The sequence below is a fragment of the Solanum lycopersicum genome, chromosome 7, assembly GCF_036512215.1.
Source record: "Solanum lycopersicum chromosome 7, SLM_r2.1".
Taxonomy (NCBI): Eukaryota; Viridiplantae; Streptophyta; class Magnoliopsida; order Solanales; family Solanaceae; genus Solanum; species Solanum lycopersicum.
This window is the reverse complement of record NC_090806.1, coordinates 56,963,664-56,983,132: the sequence shown is the minus strand read 5'-3', so window position 1 is coordinate 56,983,132 and position 19,469 is coordinate 56,963,664. Positions and strand designations below refer to the sequence as shown.

Below are 19,469 nucleotides of genomic sequence, written 5' to 3'. Positions count from 1 at the left end.
TTGTAAATTAATTAGTTAGGAGTTATTTTAATTCAGTTCTTTTGTCCCTCACCCTGGAGAGTAGTGAGACATTTTTATCCTAGGAGGAGGCTTTGTTAACCGACTTCTCATAAATGATATTAGGATCGATCGACTCATTATAGGAAAGAAATAATAGACTCTGTTATTGATACACAAGTACAAATTGAACACAATATTCAAGTTATACTTGTGGGACGGAACTATTCGATTTATTATTATTAATACATTAGTATATTTGTTTTTTTTTATTTAGAAAAGACATAAAGTCACCATTGAAGTTGTCCTGAATTCTCATAAAGAGACACTTAAACTTTGCGACTGTCCTATTACCCCACTAAACAATTATGAACAAATATTATTATACTATTTTTCGATCAGCCCCAAATTTTAAGAAGCTAGTGAGTTCACGCACTAATCATTACATAACACGTGCTAATTTAATTAAAAATGTAATATTTTTTTTCAATTTAAGTTTATCCTTTATCTTTTTCTTTCTTTGTTTCTCTCTCTTACTTTTGATATATCTTAAATTTCATTTTATCTTCTACCTCCAACTTTCAAGTGATTCATCCCTCCATTTTTTTTTTCTTAACCTCCACCCCCTGTCAAATTGAACTTCACTTCCATTTTTTTCTTTTCATTTTCTTATTTTTCTCGGGTCAAATTCTTTATAGAATTCATACTATTATTTAGACTTTATTGAACAATTGATAACAAAATTAATTATTTTTCTAAGAAAATTTAAAATTTTGAAGGTATCATCAACTAATCATTTTCATATAAATTCAAAATTAGAAATGATAATTTTATAAGAATCAATTAATTTACCAAAAATTGAAAGAACTTATTTTAAATCGGATAAAAAAAACTATATGATACTTCCTAATCATCTTGAAATCTAATGAGCTTATCAAATTGTTCGAAATGTAAAAAAATATTTAGATAAAGTTTTAAATTTAAAGAGAGTAAAACTAAAAAAAAAAGAAGAAAAAAGGTGAAGTTATAGTAGAAATAATGACATTGAAATTAAGAAGCTTCAATGGAAGGAAATGTCAATGAACTCATGAAAAGAAAGAAGAAAGAAAGAGAAAAAATAAAAAGGAAAAAAAGTTAAAATAACAAGAAAAATAAGAAAATATATTTTATAATAAAATACTTGTAAAAATAAAATTATATTAGTTATTTTAGACTGTTCACTCTCTTTGAGAGAGTGAACATCACTCTCTATGTCAGGTGGACGCGAAAAAGATATAATAATATCTATTCAAAATTGTTTAGTGGAATAATAGAAAAGTTGCAAAATTAAGGTGTTTTTATTGAAAATTCAAAACAACTTTTTATGTCTTTATATATAGGTATATATATATTTAACATATATGTTACATCCGGTAAGTTTTTGGGTTAGAAACTGAAACATAAACAATAATGTCATAACTAGGGAGTAATGAGTAGTCTTATATATGGATTTTTCTGTTTTCTCCTCTTTCTAAGCTTTAAAGACTATGTTATAGTAGCTTTAGCCTGCAAGGTTTTGAAAAATTAACAAGATAAAATAGAAAAATTTAGGTGGTCGTGATTTTTATAAATAAAAGGATAAAAATGAATTAGGATTTAAGCATCATCTGATCACTAGAAAAATCCCCTTGTGTTGTTCTTCCAAGTACACTCTCATGTCTTACAAACTCACCGTACATGTCAAGGGTCAAGCCTCTTCCGTACCCCAACCCCTCAAAGAATCTAGTCTCTAACAAATGGTAGGACAAACCAAACTATAAATTCCAAAAATAATGTATAACTCATCTACTCCTAAAATATGGTGCAAACTGCTGTCTGATCAGCAATCCCCATGTATCAAAGCTGAATCCAACTTGTCAAGCTCCAATTGCCAAAATCATCCAAGACATTATTCAATTCAATTCATGTTGCACTAGTGTTGAAGAGATCAATGTTGAAGCACTGGTTCCTTGCCGGTCTTGCAATATTAAAGTTGAGCAAAAAGAACTTCATTCCATGTATCTGGAACACCAGGCAAGCACCAATGCAAACAATCCTGCATTCCAGGTGTTGATCTGATGCTGTATCGAGATATATGACCTTCATCTCTCAGCTGAGACAAAGCTGTGATGTCCAAAAGCTTCACAGCTGTTCCTTTTACAGCCGCTGCTGCACCAGCATCACTAGATTCGTCTTGTACAACCTCCTTTCCACCAGAAAGCGGAGTGGTGTTATCACAGGTGCCTCCAGTGTTCCAATCTCCATTAAAAAAATGTCTGGGCGATATAGACCGGTAAAATGCTTTAAGACCAGGGTATTTTGGCAGCTGTGAATCTACCCATTTAATGATACTGTGAATTGTAAGATTCTTGGCACCATTAATATCTGCTATTTTCCTGTTCGTGTTAGGAACACCATCCACATACATGACCCATCGGTTGGCGTTAAGCTTGCCTCTATTCCAATGGTGTCCTGTGTTAAGAACAAGGACATCAAATCTGGGTAGGAAACGACTTAAAAATGCAGGTGGACGATCCAGGTGCATGGCATAATCAGTAAGAGGGTTAGAGGCATTAATGGGTGTCAAGTTACACAAACTAGCAGACCAATAGTAAAGAATAGTTGTTTGGGTCCTTGGAAATCGATAAGCCCATCCATCAGGTCGTACAGCATGACGAGCCTTTACAAGACCATATTCACGTCCCACGTCAAGAACATCAGGTCTGTCTTCACCACCAGTAATCATACACATAAGCGACTGGAATTGTTGTCTGCCAAGGGAATCCCCAATGAAGGCCAGAGTTTTGTTCTCCATCCTAGATCCACAACCAAGTTCAGAAAATTCCATGTAGAAAGAGTCATGAAGTCAACTAAGTATCACATGAAGACTTGAGGAAGAGAGAAGACTGCAATATTTCTATGCAACAAGAAACTTAGACGTGGAAAAGTTGTCCAAAAAGAATTTTCTCTATTCAGACATTAGGATGTGCGAGAGATGAGGACAACAAGCGCTACATAATGGAGTTCCATAGTCACAATTTCTTGCAGTTTATGTGCGATATAAGTGCTAATCTGTTGGGTGGGTTCAGTCAAGCTCACTCTTCTGCTCTAGGAAAATACATGACAAGACATGGTAGGTACAGTACTTATGCTACTCAGAAAAAGAGAGAAAGTTCTAATAGAGCTCATAAGAATTTTTCTTAGGTTATACATATTGCAAGCATCAGATGTTGATCAGTTTCAGAAAAAAAGAATATACCTTTTCAGGAATTTAACACCTGTAAACTCTTCGATCTCGCAATCCCTTGGTCTCCAACGTAGTTTCTCGTATTCAAAATCCGTACGCTGTGTCAAGCGGCAAGCCCACATGGCTGACAACCACCGCTTGCAGCGAAATCCAGAATATAAAGGCCGACTATCATCTGTGACCCATCTACCTTTAGCATAATTACAACCTGGAAATTAAGATAAGGTATTAGTAACTAACTACTTACTAACCGTTGTAACAAATTCACCAAACAATTAAGGATACGTCGCTTGGCAAACAAGACCATTTTTCAGATTATCCAGAACCAAAGAAAGAGTGAAAAAATTATATAAGGAAAGAAATTAGGATTTAATTCAAAGACATTTAAATCAAATGACTCAAATCCATCAAGATTCAAGTTTTGTGAACATTAAGATAAAATTTACAGATAAATAACATTAAAGAGCAGGAACCAAAGAATCAAATAGAATGATAATCACCATGATCTTTTGAATCAGATGTCATATTTTCTATAGCGACGCCTGCAGAATCCAGTGGAGCAGCGACTTCATTTTCCTGTTCTCTTGAACTATTTTTTTCTCCCAAGGCTTTTAAATCTCCTCCTTTTTGGGTAAAGTTGAGAGGAATACCTACACTTCCTGAAAAGGACCATAAAAACATGAAGCTGTGGAGACTAGTGATTGATTAACCACAATGGTATCTCAGAGTACAAGGATAGTACAAAACATGAATAGATACCAGTGAAAATAGTTCTTTACTGCAAAGAAATAACACTGTAAAAAGGAACCGGGTGCACAAAGCATCTCAAGTTAGCAGGGTTCGGAGAAGGGCAACCCCCCCCCCCCCTAAAACTCACACTTTGGTAAGCATTAATAAAAGTTGAGGAGCTGGAAGCAACAGATTCAGTAATACAATAAGCAGATTAGGAGCTATTTTATTCATACAACTCAGGAAAAGGGAAGTTCACATTTGAAGGATAGAAAACTGACACATTACTGTACTATTACCACTAATTCTTCATGATTTGAGGCACGCAGGAAAATGAAAGATAGTACTCGAACATACTGTACCTTCGATCTCAGTATTAGTAATTGGTTCTTCAGTCACCTTATCCTTCATTGAAGAGTGTGAAATGGCAGATTCAAAGTTCACATTTTCTTCTGATTGCCCTGATCTATTTCTTTCTTTTAAAACTTCTTCATCTTTCACTTTATAATCTGCTAGAGAAACAAAGAATAGATAAGTGCTCCAATAGGATTTGGCAACATTTCCATCAAGTTCTATTTAACTTTTTGGTTTGTCCCAAAACAACTACGTACCTTAAAGAGGAAAGCTTTTTCCTCCCTCCAACATTTAAATTGATGTCAAATCATACTATATTTTATTGTTTCAAACTCTACATGACATCCGATCGATTAATATTCAACTTTTTTATATTTGAAACATTATGTTAGAACACTTATGCACCAAAATGCATAAGACAACTAATCCAAACATTCCACTCTCAATACCTAGAAAAGTCAAGGTAGGATCTTTAATGGGACGTATCCACTAAGTGGGGAATTTAGATTAGTAGCCTTATTACTTAAAGTTGTTGAAGAAACAGATGATATCATAATTTACTGGGAAAAAGTTGAGAAAAGAAGCTTTATGTTTTAGCATAATTCAAGCAGATCAACCAGGTGAGAGGTATCCACAACAAAGAGCTTCTGCCAAGTTTCATGTCATCTCAACTCGAATACAGCAATGTGATCCAGCGTAAATAAAACACCTTTGTTTATTTAGACATGATTTGTTCTGGTACGTGTTATCTACAATGGCTGCTCCAGTGGTATTGAGTTTTATGCAACCACTGGCTCGTAACTGCATCTCAGTAAAAGAATGCTTCATACCACTAAACAGATGCAAAGAGATTTTTTCTCACAAAAATAAAAAGGTTGAACTGCCAAATAACAGCAACTTTTATGACCTAATATACACTACCTTATCTTCAAATGGGTCAACATATTTGCTAATTTAAAGTGGAAAATGAATTACCAATGGTATGGAAAATGTCAAAAGAGAATTTATGCCAAACCTGGAGAAATCTGGAAGACACGGTCTTGAGATGATGTCCAATAAGAGAGAAAAGGGCTTTTCACGTATGCCAAAATAATAATACTGGCGCAGACAAATCCAATAAGGATGAGAGAGATCAGTGGAACCTTTAAACCTCCCTTCATCCTCAATGCATAGGATCTTATGTACTTGAAGTCATTCCAGCATAATGGATGTTCTGTTCACTTCAGTTTAGAATCTGAAATAGCTGAAAGGGAAATGTTTAAAGCAAGACTGGAAAATAGTGTTCTGGTGGAAAGAAATTGATTAGAGATTCACAGGACAATTTTAGACTCCTGATATAGACAACAAAAATTTACAACAGAAATATATAAGAAGCCACCTCCATGACAGATAGACAATAATTTTCTACTAGCCACCAATTATGCTGTAAAGTTTGTTTGAGTTAATTAAGTAGAAATACAAGCTTGAAACAAAAAAAATAAGTAGAAGTGATAGAGAGAGAGAGAATCAAAAGGAAACTAACACTCTTACAGTTACCCTCTCTTCTTATCTATATAGGGGGTAATGAGGGTGTTGTAGGCTCACAGTAAAATTAAGTCCAAAACTACTTCTATGTCCCCTTTATCATTAATTAGTACAGATATGAGATGTAAAACCTTCTTATCATTTGAGATGCATGATAAAGAAAAACCTTCCTTTGTATGAAATTACAATCAAATTGTCAACATTTGAGATTCCTCCTAGATCAGCAGAAGATATACTTCCTTTAGCTTCCTTCTCCATATCCAAGGGCCCTTTTTGGGTTCCCCCACCTAATTTCATGACCAAGCTGACCCTGCCTTTGCCATCTATAAGATCTTTTTAACCTCCATTTAACCCTGCATCTTAATGTTGAATACAAGTAGTTTCTCCCAACTTGAATGTTATCATTTCAAACTACAAAGCAACTTCGGTCTTATAAATCTTTTCAATGCAATTTTTCCCTTTGCTCACACTGTAGCAGCTCTAATTGTTGCTCTTTCTTATTTATCACATTTTCTCTTACACGTTCTTTCTTGATTGCTCACTTCTTGCTTGATCATAACTCAAAATGACCACCTCTATCTATAGGTGGTGATGGAAGCATTTAAGTGAGGGCATATGCTGCTCTCTTCTAACATATTACTTGCTTAGATCCTTTGCATGTCAGATCGTCCAAAAGTTACCCATTTTCGGAGAACCTGACATGTGTCCAGCTGCATTTTTGGATGATCCAATATAACCAAATACCTGTTTCTAGAATTCTAGAGCTGTTCTTTGAATTCTCATGAATTACTTGAATATTTATACTCATCTGAACATCAAAGAAATAATGTTGGTTTTGTTCCTAATCACTTCAGTTTTGAACAAAGCACCGAGCTACTTTTTCCGTAAGCACACATCAACTACTGAAGTTCAGATTGCAGCAGATTCATCGATGGTCTTTGTCCCCTCAAGTAGTGTTAACTTATAAAGTCAAAACTAGTTCCAAATGCTAGTTTTTAAAAATTAAAAAAAGGAATTATTTAACATTAAAAAAATGCATTAACAAAAACCCAGAAAACAAGACAATTCGTAGATCCTTACGAAATTACTTATCAAAATTTCTGGTTCTGTTCAAAACACATCTACACAAGTTACAATGATAAGTGAGCGAACCCTAGAAAATACTGATGAAGATATTATATAACATACACAACGCGAAATATTCAACAACAAGAATATGGATATTTAAGAAATTGGCAAATGAAAATTCACAAATACAAACAGAATTACGGCAATGTGAATCTAAATACAACAATCTAGAAATGCATACCTGAAAACGCCTGAAATCTAACCTCCGAATCCTCCTATTTGATCAGAAACGATAATTTCTTTAGCAAATAACAAAAAAATTGAATTCAGTTTCGAAAATTTTATGCAATAATGATGCAAAATTGAAGTTTAGAAGAAAAAATTAACTCAGAATACTAAGTTTGAAGGTGAAGAAGATAGCTGGAGAAGAAGGAAGAGCCAATGGAGAAACAGAGAGGAGATCGCGGATAGAGGAAAATGAAGGAAATTATTTATATAACACTTTGACTTTTAACTTAGAAATCAGCTGGGCTACAATTACGCACTTGTTAGAAATGCCAAAAAAATTATATAATTACCATGAATTATAATTATGTAATTTTTTTAAATTGCAAACGATTTCGTGTAGAAATTTTATGAGTATATAATTATGGAGAAATTTCGCAAATAGCCATAACAAGATAACTTAGCTAGGCTTTATAGGTATAGTTTTCTAATTATGATATATAGCTACATATTAGAGAGAAGACAAAGATAAACGAGATTGAGAGAAGGAGGAGAGAGGGTAGAGGATGGAGAGAGGTAAACTGTATTTGTATATATGCCAATTTTATATGTATATCTGTCAATGTAATTGGTGTACATATGTATATCTGGCGAGCGAGATTGACATAGAGAAGAGAGATGCGAGAGAGATTGGGAGAAGGAGGAGAGATGCGAGTGAGAGACAACAGAGAGTGAAAATAGGTGAATTGTATTTATATATGTCATATATCGTATATATATGTGTATAGGAATGGCAAAATGAATAAAAAATATGGATACCCATTTATTTTTACCCATTAAATTGGGTGGGTACCCAATGCTTTTAAAATGAGTCAAATATGAGTCCAACTCATATTACCCATTTAAAATATGAGTACTTAAATGGGTAAATTCTAAAGAAAGTCCATTTACTGTAACGAGAAAATAGGGTAGAAATTTGAATCACACGCGAACAAAATTGCTTCAGCTTTTCATCATCTTCCATCAATCAAAGTTGTCTCAGCTCCGGTGATTTCTTTGGTGAGACTCTCTCCTTCACCTTTACTTCTGTCTTCGTCTCTCTTTTCTCCTTCTCTATTTTTGTTGTTGTTGTTGCTGTGATACTTTGCTTTGTTGTTTTGATTGATTTGATGGTAGACTTTCTATTTGTTTCTTTTAGTTCAACTTTTAGATGTAGTTAGTGAATTGGGGTCTGTTTGATTGAGCTATGTGATTTTTTCAAGGTTGATTTATGTGTAAATATAACGTCTAATCGTGCGTACAACTACTTCTTAACCCTGCCTCTATAAGCATACCTGGTTCAAACTCAAATGAAGAAAGAAGTCTATGGTAGGTTGAAGGACAAAGAAGTAGTTCCCTCAATAGTGTGAAATAGATTTGGATTATAGACATAGTTTGTGAAAAGCTAAAGTAACTTTTGGTTCATTTCATATTCTTATTTTATTGATTGTTCTCTTATGAGTTGATTTTGTTATTTGTATGTATGACTCATTGTTTATGATTTGTAAAATTAGGGTGATATGTCAATGGAATGCAATGAAGAGTCTTGTGAACGAAGTACTGTAACTTCGTTGATACGAGCAAAAAGGAAAACATTTGTTGTTTGAAATTATTTTATTAAACTTAAGTCTAATTCTATTGACGAATAGTATGAAGTTTAATGCATGATCTATAAAAAAAATTTGCAATAGGCCCTATATTTGGAACAACAAATCTAAAGCATCATCTGGAGAAATATAATCCAGATAAGGCTAAAGAGGGTCAAAATCGGTCAATAGATCAAAAAACTCATCGAGAGAAGATGTCATTGGATATATGTTGGCATAATTATGCTTTTAATTTTGTAGAGCACAAAGGCACAAGGAATATTCATTCGTATTTAAATTCAATAGCGATGCATATATCAAGAAACACAACCAAGTCGGACATCTTAAATTTGAATGCTAGAGAAAAAAGAACTTCTAAAAGTTGAACTTGTATTGATTTCTAGTAGAGTGTGTTTGATATCTGACATGTGGATTTCATTAGTATCTAGTGGTTATATGTGTGTTTGACAGAAAAGGGTTTTGATTTTTCTTCATGTTCCTCCTCCACATTCGGGTGTAGTTTTAGGTCATTTATTAATTGATTTTCTTAAAGAGTGAGGAAACGAAAAGAAAATCTCTACCCTTACTTTAGATAATGCTACTTGCAATAAAGGTGTGGTTGATGTTTTGAAGAATCATTTGTCTTTGATGCGTTCATTAGTTTGTGAGGGAAAGTTGTTTCATGTTCCTTGTGGAAATTATATTCTTAACTTAGTTGTTAAGGTGATTTTAGCGAAGATTGATGCAGTTGATAAAAAAAATTAGAGATGGTGTTAAGTATATCAAGAATTCAGAAGTAAGACTAGAGAAATTTGCAGAGTGTCTTAGTAACCTTGGTCTACCATGTTCTAAAAAGCTATGCCAAGCTGTGCCTATTCAATGAAATTTAACCTATCAAATGATTGAAAGTGTTCTTCTGTATCAGCAGACATATATTCATTATGACTTGGTTGATCCTGATTTTAGACATGACATTTTTGAAGATGAGTGGAAAAAGGTTCAGATTGTAGCTACATTTTGTAGGTCATTCTATGATATCACAACTTTATTTTCTAGATGCAAGTACCCCACAACAAATTTTTATGTTCATAATATATGAAAAATTGAAATGCTATTGGAAGAACACAAAAGAAGTAAAGATCAAATGATGACTTAGATGGTCACTTCTATGTTAAAGAAGTTTTAAAATTTTGGGAGTTATATAACATTATTTTATCTATTGCAATGGTTTCTGACGCGGCTAATCAAAAAGTAAAGGTTTTCAAAGATAATTTAAAGTTATTATTCGAGGAGTACTTCATACCATTTACTACAACCTCGTTGTCAACTTCATTACTGAAGGAGCATGTTTGTAGTAGTAGTAGAAATTCAAATCACTGAAGCATTTAAGGAGTTTGATATGTTTCAAAGTCAATTAGAGTCGAGTATCAGTAAAACACAATCAGAGTTATAGTTGGAAGAAGTTAACATTGATAGTAAAACAAATCAGAATCTAGATGCACTTGAATTTGGAAGGATAACAAACTAAGTTATCCAGAACTTTCATAAATGGCACGTGATATTTTGAGTGTGCCATCACTACAGTAGCCTCTGAATTTTCATTTAGCACCGGAAGTCGTATCATTAGAAAGTTTGAAGTTCTATTCTTTCTGCAAATGTTGAGGCGAAACTATGTACTAGGAATTGAATATGTGGACAAGAAGGCAAATTTATCTTCTCTAGTTTTATTTGTTTAACATAATATAGTGAATTTACATTTAGAACTGTAACGACTTGTTTTTTTAAAATGTATTAAAGATCTTGAAGGATTTGAATCAGATTCTGATGAATATGAGATTGTTGTTGACCTTCAACCTTATGTTGATAAAATTAGAGGTAAGACTTGAGAGCAACTCACATTTTTCTGCCTTTCTTTTATATTGTTCTTAGTACTCTCTGTTGTTGATAACAATTTATGATCAACTGTTCTCATCTTTCTGAACTTAGATTTGTAACTTTAAATTTATCAAAATGTGTAATAAAAGTAACTTCACATTTATTAGAATGTGTAATGGAAGTAAGTAACTTCATATTTATTAGAATACTAGTCTTCGGGCACGTGCATTGCACGTGTATCCCAAATAAAAAATCAATAAAAAAAAAAGAAAAAGTATATAATAAACTATTAGGAGAACATGATGTTTTTGAGTGTTCTCTCGATATTTTCGATCTACTGTACATTAGATAAGTTTCCATAGCTTACCCATTTATAAGCAATTAAATGTACAGACAAACATCAACAACTAAAATTCATGACATTGATCAATCAAAAGATGATTAGATATCAATATTTATAAAATATTCCAAGAAAGACACATCAAGTTAAAGAATTAAAAAGGGAAAATGTGACGTTACTTAAAATCTTCTTGCATCCTTAATGTGTGTTGTTACAAATGTAACTACTTCCTTAGAAACTTTCAAATATACCTAGACTTACATTTATAGGCTTACAACTACTATCCATCACTGCTAGAGAAGACTTGGAGTTGCTAGATTTGTTGAAGAAAATGTGATATATTTTGCTAGCAAACAACTGCAATTTCAATTTATTATTAATAGTTTAAAAGTTTATAACATGGTTTCTTTTCTGCGGGAAACTATGCTTAGAGAGTTTCAAAGAGAGTTGATCATCATTCAACATCAAATCATATGTGTACAACACTCAATTTTTTATGTGTGATTATACCTTTCAAGCTATTTATTTTACATATTAAAAAAATTAGAAAGTTATCATTCAAATGAAGTTCGAAAATCAAACGGAAAAATCTAGACTTAATAAGATTGTACCTGAAAATTAGAAGACACTTTTGTACCCACTCAATGATGGAAGCTTATGCTGAATGACTAATATTGAGTATGTTTATATAGTGTAGTCTTGAAGATTTGTTGATAAAAACTCTTTGATATTCCTCAATTACTTAATTTGATTCCTTTCAACTTCTCATAATTAGCAAAATACATTTCAACTTCTATATTAATTGAAACTTTATTAGTGTTCATCCTATTTCGTTGTTTCACACATAGTAATTGAGTAGACTGCTGAACTTCTCATTTTGCTCTTCTATTATGTAATTCAAATATTACTATTTAATTAGATATTTAATTTATATTTGGGTAAAATATTTTATTACTTTTTAATTTAGTATAGGGGTAAAATAGTAATTCAACTTTCATTTTAGAGATTCATACTTATAATAATATATGATGTAATTAAAGTAACTTACATAGTAGCTTTTTTTAATTGTCTTAAATACACTTTTTACCTCTATTTGCTAGTTTAGTTAAAATGTACTCGATATGAATCTTTTCAAATTCGATCGAGTGATTTAGCATATCGCTCTTAAGTTACAATTAGTGAAGTGGTTTACATGTTTGTTATTTCTGTATCTCCAAAAATCATCCTCTTCATTTAATAGCAGAACATGTTAGGTGTAATTATTTTTGTTGATAATGGTAATCTCTACATTAACCAAGAGAATTGTTATCTTTTCTAATAGCAGCACATCGAGAGTGTTTGTATTATAACATTGAGTTAATTTTCATTGGAAATGGATCTGGAGCTACATGGTAGTAGTTCTCTAAACTCTGTGTGTGTGAGATATGTGAGAAAACAAATTCAGTTTTTCAATATCCTACATATGACATATTATATTAGATATCTACAAGTTTATGCATACCTACGATCTTATTTTTTTGTTTTCTTTTTCTATCAAATCATCACATCTCAAAAGTCAATCCACAATAGCAGAAATCACCAAGAGTTAGTAAAAATATTCTTGGAATTTTGTGGATATCACCGAGAAGCAAAATAACTACATTGATGCAAAAATTGAGTTTGATTGAGTAAAAAACAAAATAATTTTCTGTAAAGTTCACAAATATATCTCTTTTTCCTAACAAGTTTGGTGAATTAGACTGACTTAATTGTCATTTGATAGAAGTGTTCGAGTCACAATTGTCTAATTTAGCTATCTTCATTATCCAAATTGATCATTTAATGTCTTTAAATGCTTTATGACTTGGTCATTTTGGAGCTCATTGAGCATGCGAGAAACTTGACTCATGGATAATATGGGCAATATGGATATTCATATTATTCATTAGATAAATAGTGTTTTATCCATTTAAGATATGAGTTGAGTCGAATATTTTATTCATTTTTATATAACTTATTTTCCATCTACTCATATTCGACTCGATCTGCTCGTTTCTCACTCATGCTAATGTGTATAATTTGTATTTGTGTATGTATAAGAAAGGAGAGAGGCGGAAGGAGGAAAAAGACGAGAGAAATGTACGTAATTATAGCTAAAAAGAGTTTGTGAGTGATAATTAATTTAAACTATAACTATGTTAGCTAATTAACTAGTATATGTTTATTTATCCGCATAATTTCTCGAAATTAAGCAATACCCCATGAAAAGCAAAATAAGTAAAAACATATACACCTTTACATTCATACCCCAATAAATAATCATATTATATACCCCCTCCCAATTAATTTCGCTTAACTAATACTAAATCAATTTCGTATATTGTATTGGTATAATTGAAGCTGATAATTTCGTTTAACCTCTATATAATATATTGTATTGGTATCATTAAGGGTGATAATTTTGCTTAATTGATACTAAATCAATATATATAGTATTATTATCATTAAGAATTCTTGTCCAGATATTACTCATTAGTCAATATTATCATTAAGATTTCTTGTCCAGATATTACTCATTAGTCAATGATACTACAAGAGTATATACTATTATAGTATCATTGAGTAATGAGTAATTTCTAAATAGGAAAACTATCGTAAAATATATATGTATACTCTTATTTTACCATTGACTAGTGAGTAATTTCTGTACAAGAAACCTTAATGTCAATGATACCACAATAATATACATATACTCTTATAGTACCATTGACTAATGAGTAATTTCTGAACGAGAAACCTTAATGATATCAATGCATTATATGATACTGATTTGGAGCTTGTTTGACATTGCTACTAAATCCAACTTATTTTTAGAAGCACTTTTTTAAATGGCTTTTTAGAAAACTGTTTAAAAAAAAAAACATATATGTTTGATTAATTCATTTGAAAATTATTTTTCATAAGCAAATTGTGTTTGACTAATCTTTTTAAAATGTGCTTTAAGAGTCAAATTACAACAAATGACAATTGTTAATGTACTTCTAATATTAAAGTTATTTTATAGATCTATTATAAAATTTTAATTTAATTTAATTTTTTAAATTAATTGTTGTTGTTTTCTTTCTTTTTTCTGATATTATAAAAATATTGTCGTTACCTTTTTTCTATTCTACAAAATAAAATACAATATCTAAATAATAATATATAAATGTAAAATAAATTAAAAAATTTATTATATAAAATAAAATTTTAAGATTCTCAATTAAAATTTATTCAAACTTATGAAATATGCTAACTAACTAATAAGAAATTCATTGTTAAATATGTATTTATGAAAATAATATTCTAATCTTGAGAAAAGTAATTTTTTGTTTCTGTTTCTGCTTTTTTTTTAAAAGCTTAATTTTTTAGTTTCTTCCCAACATAAGGAAAACTTCGTTTCCATTTAAAAGCACTTTGAGTGATTTGTCAAAGACGTAATTTTTTTAACGGAAGCGTTTTTTTCTCTCTCAAAATAATTGTTTAGTTTCTCTCTAACAACAATGTCAAACAAAGTCTTAGTATCATTCACGCGAAAATTATCAGTTTGAATGATACCAATACAGTATATGACACTGATTTACTATTAGTTAGATGAAAATTATCAAGCTTAATGAATGAGGGATATGTGTTGTAAGTATTTATGAAAGAATGAGTATTTTCGAGAATTATTTTAGATTTGGGGATGAACTTGTAATTACTTTGAATTTTATGGACCATTTATATAGTTTTCTAACTAACAATATACATATACTCTTATAGTATCATCGATTAATGAGTAATTTCTGAACAAGAAACATTAATGATGCCACAACAATATATATATATATATATATATATATATATATATATATATATATATATAATATGCTACCACAACAATACACATGTACTCTTATAGTACCATTGACTAATGAGTAATTTCTGAACAAGAAACCTTAATGATAGTAATACTCTCTCTTTCTCTCTCTCTCTCTCTCTCTCTCTCTATATATATATATATATATATATATATATATATATATTTAAATATATAATGATACCAATACAATATAGAAAAATTGTACTTCCTCGGCTCCATTTATATGTCATCTATTACTTTGCACTTGCATTAAGAAACGCTGTAACTTTACCCTTGTAATGACCCAGATTCTGGAATCCGGACCGCAACCGGCGGCGTTGAACTCTCAGAGGTCGCAGACAAGCCTCTTCTTGCATTCATCACTTTCATATGGTTAATTTTAGCAGAAAATTTAAAACTTTTATATGTATGAAGTTTAGATAGACTTCAAATAGTCATTACGTGTTAAACATTATATACTAAGCTCAACATCAATACACAACCATCTAACATAAAGAATCAATTCGAAATTGAAGATGAATATATAATAAATAGTTTGCCAAACATGGCCTTACATCAAAAGGTTCGAAATAAAATATGAAAGAAACGCTAGGGACAACATCCACTAGCTATGTCTATATCTAAAGTTGGACTAATGCTTGTAGCATCCTCGAAATCAAGAGGACCTACTAAATGGTCTGGAGAAACGCTGAAGTCCAAACCGCTGCAAGTGTTGTCAATCTATTATCTGACCTGCACCTATAAAAATAGTAAATAGTAGGGGGTTAGTACACCACTTGTACTAAGTATGGGTGTATGCACACATACACATAAAGCTATGCATGATCAATGAAAGCTCTTCCTAAACAACATGCCACTGCTGGAAAGTCTAGTTATTAGACTTTCCTAATTTGTTATTTATGAATTGTGATATGAATATGATATATTTTAACGCATTCAAAACACACAACTCATTTTCTATATGATTGCAATTCATTAGTATCATCAACATAATTTTAGAACCCCTTAGGCGAAGATTTGAAATTTTAAGTCTCCCTAACGCGAGTGCTCTGTCCTCCATACTTAGTTTTATTTTCAATCTTTTTCTTTTTGTTGTTGTGTATTTCAATAATTCCTTTAGTCCTATGTTTTACTTACAAGTGCAATGATTCATTGTAGTCCCATACCCACAATAAATCGATGTAAGTAATCCAAGGACTAAGGAATGATTTCCCTACCTTATAGTGAGTCATTCTTTACACGATATATTCATTGCATTTCAAAAGCCATTTTATTTTGGTCATGCCATTTATTTCATTACTTTCATATTAGAGAAGTTATGAGGTATTTAATTAACATTGTTTTCTACTTCCCTTTATTGACATCATATAAGAAGTCATTCTAAGCCAATTTTATTTGGTTGTGCCCATTATTTGCTGAAACTTCATCAGTGTGATATTAAAACTTGACATTCTGAATCTCTTCATCATTGCTCACTTTGAACATACTTTCCATCATCATCATCATTTTTAATTTCATAGTGACCTCATTAGGAATAAAATCAAACGAGCTTAACATGAAATTCAGTGTCTCCCCCACACTGAAAAGAGGTGATTCACCGGTTAAACTAAATCTTAGACCATGTGAGCTACTCATGGAATTCGGTGTCTATCCCACACCGAAAAGGGGTGATCCCCGGCTAAGGCGAATCCATCTCTAGTGCTCACTCCACACCGAAAAAGAGTGACTCAAGGCTATAGTGAACCAAGAACATATCGTGAGCATTAACCGACATAAATCATGTGAGCTAATCATAAAATCCTGTGTCTTCCCCACACCAAAAAGGGGTGGAATCACCGGTTAAGGTGAAACCGTACATGCCTAGCTCGCTTAGGTGGAAACCACTGGCTAGTTCCTATGTTGGCTAGACATAGTTCGAAGACTAGGGACTTAATGAAACTACTTATCCACCTTGGTGGTAGCCTCGTCACATGAGACTTACACGTGCAAGCACATGCTCATAACTAGTCTATCGGTGCTATGCTAACTTTGATTATCTTCTTTATCTTTTAGAGTTGACTCAAGCATTATGGAACCTTGCTTCTAGATTGAGATTTACTTACTCTTTTGATGACTTATCATCCTTACTTTACATTGATGAAATGTGAATTGTCCTTACATATCATCCTTACTTTACATTGATAAATGTGAATTGTCCTTACATATCATTCTTACTTTACATTGATGAATGTGCATTGTCCTTACATATCATCCTTAGGTGTTAATGAGACTAGTCTCACACGTTCTAACACCATCATTCGTGAGTATGCTTTTAACATATTAACTTAGGTGTGAGTAAGACTTTCTCACTTTCTTTAACACCCCATTCTGGTCACTTACTTAATTTAGACCCTTTTAATTATATCATAACTCACGTTACTTCTTTACTTTAGTATAGTAGCTTTATTTCATCGTTTATGGACGATGAACACTTTTTCAATGAGTTACACATGTTCATAGTTCATTCTTGTAGAGCATGTTGGGAGTTGTCCCAATGAATGACATGCTCTTGGTTATGGATTCATTGAGTTACTTTAGAAGTGCTTATAATATACTTTATACTCTTACTACACAAGAATTGACATATGATTAGTATTGTCTCAAGATTTGGGATGTTAAACTAGTAAGCCATTTTTATTGGCATAAGCCAATTTTACGAATGTTCATATTTAAATTGAATATGTATGTACCCTTAGTCAATCTTTCAGTCATTTATATAAGTCCTTAGCCATTAACATGCATTCGTTTTAACCAAATAGTGTTAGCCAATTTTATTGAAACCAGATAGCCAATTTATTCAAGATGTGAAATCATAAAGATCCTTTTTAATCAATCTTAGTTCATGACTTTAGGGTAACGTTTTTAAGATATACTGGACAGCATCATATTAGCATCTGATGACTTTAGCATTCTCATAACATTGCAAAACAGCAAGTAAACATTCGTCCCACACACATCAACATTTGACATTTACAGACGTAACTGACATATGATCGATTCTTAATTCACGTTGTAAACATCAGCTTCATACAATCATAAGTTCATAGATTCATGCAACATTCATCATTCAAGAACATTACACATAAAATTAGTCAGCACCACATACCAACAACATGATTTTCAACCTTTTCAACATTGAAATCGAAAAGAAAACTAGGGACAAGGAGTTCGACGAGAAAGAGAACAATCCTAGTTTCAAGATCTTTAAATCGTTGGAAAAAAAGTTCTCTTGGAGAAATTAGTCCAGGAGAGAAGCTCATATCTTAAGTATAACTTAATCTACGAATAACACCTTGAACGAAAACTTGGAGAAACCTTGAAATCGCCTAGGAGAATCAATTAAATTTTCTGATTTTCTTTCGCTCGCTTGCTTACTGTTTTGCGTCGTGTATTTGTTTGAGTTTGAACGTGAGTTTAAGTCTTAGGGATTGATCTTGACTCATTCAACTTAGGGTTTAATAAGTTAACTAATTAAATAAATTAATTAACTAATAAAACGTCCCTCCTAAGTTGACTAAACATAGGAGAACATAACACTTAGTCAAATTTGGAAATTGGTGTTGACTATAGTTTCGGACAATATTTTGACTTTATATTAATTAATTAAATCGTTGATTTAATTAATTTAGGGACTTAGGGTAAGTACTAAATTACCCCTAAGTCATTGGAACTATAATCAACCCTTTAGGAACATCCCAGGTTAAGTACTAGGATGTTTCTTGAATTATACTAGGTTAGTAAAAGGATTTCGTTTTGGTCATTTAAATTAATTAATTAAATGGATAATTTAATTAATTAGGTGACCTAAGGTAATTACTAAAGTACCCTTAGGTCGTTAGGACCTTAACTAACTCTTTAGACTATCCTAGGTTAGGTACTACATTGTCCTTTTCTTGTCTTAATTGAAATCTGAAAATTGTTTTGTGATTTCGGTTTTCCCCTTAAAATTAATTAATTAAGTTGCTAAATTAATTAATTAAGTATCCTAGGGTAATTACTAAAGTATCCCTAAGTTGTTAGGACCATAACCAACCTTTTGGACCATCCTAGGTTAGGTACTAGGTTGTCTCTTCAACTAGTTACTAGGTTAGTGTCACCTGGTTAAGTCTTAGGTTGTCGGGTGCACTAATTAGTTTTTTTCGTTTGGTCCTAGGTTAGTTAGCAAGGTCAGTAGGTTAGATCCTAGAATTAGTTAGGAAGTTAGGCCTCACATGAAGTGGTTCCTTGTGCACGTTTTCCCCCTTAACTACCCTAACCGAATTTAGGGTGGTTCCCCTCCTTTGGCTGCTTCTTCACATGTCTTGTGCAAGTAGTACTTTCTTAACTAACTATTATTTATGGTTCCTTTGGGAATGTTTACTTATTGTCCCAAGGATCCTCACTAAGTCCTTGGGCACTGCTCACTCTACATGATCATTTTAAATGGTTATGTACTTAGGGTACTAGGCTTGACACTTGGATGTCTAGTACCTAATGTGCTTGCAACCGATGAATTTCTGAATTTTAGCTTAGGGTCTTCCTTGCAGGTACATTTCCTAAACAAGCTCA

The 19,469-nt window shown here is 32.0% G+C and overlaps 1 protein-coding gene across 7 annotated transcripts; it reads right to left on the bottom strand.

The window, feature by feature from the left end:
• Positions 1 to 1,597: 1,597 nt before the first annotated feature.
• On the bottom strand, positions 1,598 to 7,517 carry LOC101250134 (protein trichome birefringence-like 14). 7 transcript variants are annotated; one of them, XM_026031989.2, is made up of 7 exons: positions 7,325 to 7,417; positions 7,179 to 7,212; positions 5,361 to 5,588; positions 4,354 to 4,503; positions 3,763 to 3,921; positions 3,275 to 3,470; positions 1,598 to 2,831 (listed from the first exon to the last, which is right to left on the bottom strand). In XM_026031989.2, the coding sequence occupies exons 3-7, from the start codon at positions 5,503 to 5,505 to the stop codon at positions 2,003 to 2,005; spliced, it is 1,479 nt and encodes a 492-aa protein (XP_025887774.1). In that variant the 5' UTR covers positions 5,506 to 5,588; positions 7,179 to 7,212; positions 7,325 to 7,417; the 3' UTR covers positions 1,598 to 2,002. The 7 variants fall into 7 exon arrangements, with proteins under 7 accessions (XP_025887774.1, XP_069143058.1, XP_025887775.1 ...); XM_069286957.1 differs by having other exon boundaries at positions 4,354 to 4,500; positions 7,325 to 7,415; XM_026031990.2 differs by having other exon boundaries at positions 5,361 to 5,579; positions 7,325 to 7,411.
• Positions 7,518 to 19,469: the final 11,952 nt, after the last annotated feature.